The sequence below is a fragment of the Trifolium pratense genome, linkage group LG6 (genome assembly GCF_020283565.1).
Source record: "Trifolium pratense cultivar HEN17-A07 linkage group LG6, ARS_RC_1.1, whole genome shotgun sequence".
Classification (NCBI taxonomy): Eukaryota; Viridiplantae; Streptophyta; class Magnoliopsida; order Fabales; family Fabaceae; genus Trifolium; species Trifolium pratense.
Window position 1 is genome coordinate 41486972 of NC_060064.1, and position 1577 is coordinate 41488548.

At 29.4% G+C, this 1577-nt stretch overlaps 1 protein-coding gene across 1 annotated transcript; it reads right to left on the minus strand.

The window, feature by feature from the left end:
* Nucleotides 1-451: 451 nt before the first annotated feature.
* On the minus strand, nucleotides 452-1193 carry LOC123888497. The gene is made up of 2 exons (XM_045937578.1): nucleotides 926-1193; nucleotides 452-791 (listed from the first exon to the last, which is right to left on the minus strand). The coding sequence occupies exons 1-2, from the start codon at nucleotides 1038-1040 to the stop codon at nucleotides 511-513; spliced, it is 396 nt and encodes a 131-aa protein (XP_045793534.1). The 5' UTR covers nucleotides 1041-1193; the 3' UTR covers nucleotides 452-510.
* Nucleotides 1194-1577: the final 384 nt, after the last annotated feature.

Consider the following 1577-nt stretch of genomic DNA (forward strand, 5'->3'; position numbering starts at 1 on the left):
CATGCGGCAGCCAATTTGCATATGTGGACAGACACGTGGCACTTGGACACACTGACACGTGTACTGTTCACACGGTATTAGTGACAAAACTAACGGAAATGACTAACTTGAAATCTAAAATAAACGTAAGGAACCAAATTGATACTTTTTAAACATAAGTGACCAAATTAAAACCTAAAATAAACGTAAGGGACCTTAACCTAAATTTTAACATTAATATGCCTCTTACATTACAAAGCTGTCCTTAAGAGTTGATGACTTGTGGCAGAAATCAAACTTGAGACTAAATTATCTAAGTATATAATATGCTTTTTATTTCGATAGAATATTACTTAATATGGAAAAAGAAGGAAAATTAGAGGAGTGCTTTAAAAAAAAAAGAAGGAAAATTAGAGGAGGAAAATAATAATAATTGAACTCTATGTGTATGCAATATTGCAACATGGAAAAGTAATAAAATAATGGGTATTAATCAATTATCAATATACATTCTTTTGAAAAATAAATAAATCATACTTGCCAATGAACAAGCAATGAAACAAGGCAAATGAAAAGTGTTCCGGCAAAAGAGGTAGCACCAATAGTTCCACAAACTAAACCAATCAACTCAATGAAGCTTTTCAATTCTCTATTTCTTTTGTTTTTTTGATAATCATTATTAATAGAAAGTGGTACATAATTCCAACCTTGTTGACATTTGCAACACCTTTCAAATCTTTCCTTCACCTTCACCATCTCTATCCTCTCCTTTAGAACATTCAAATTTGCATCTACCATATTGGTGAATCTCCCTATGATCATAATTATAGTTAGCTAGTGAAATATATTTGATCATGAATACAAATAAACTAACATAATTATATAATAATACTATGTTATATACAAAGAAGAAGAAAAAAATAACACATGTAAAATTGATTATCACCTTCATCTTGATAGTTTTGTACTTTAATTACTTGCATCCTTTGTCTTGTGTTGAATCTCTTGAGATATGCTCCTCTTGGTTTCATAGGTAAGAAAGAAGACATAGAAGCAGCCATAATTTGAACCTTCAATTATGATTCTATGACTTTATTATATATAACTTATTATTGAAGCAAAAAGATGATAGTAATCTTGAAGGGCTATGCTTTTGAATATATTGGGTTTCGGATTCTTTAATAAAGATATATATAGTTGTAAATAGCTTTGTAGTTTTTCTTTAGTTGTCTTTTAAGGACATGAGAAAAGGTAATTTAGGGGTCAACAATCAATTATACAATCCCATGTTTTAAGGGAAAATAATTATTTGATCTTATAATAGAAAAATGGTGAATTCTTCCATGCGTATTTATTTAAATATGTATCGGTATATTTGTTGAGGTGAACAATTGTAATAGGTTCATAAATAATGTTTATTAATTTTTCTATATTAAATACTATTTACGTATCTATTAGAATTGTTCACCTCGATCAGCGGTGTACTGCTATATGTTCAAATAAGATGTGTATCGGAGTGTTTATTATAAAAATATAATTGGATAGAAGGCTAGCTACCTATTACTCTAAACAGGCGTGGAGGAAGCCATAGAGGATTT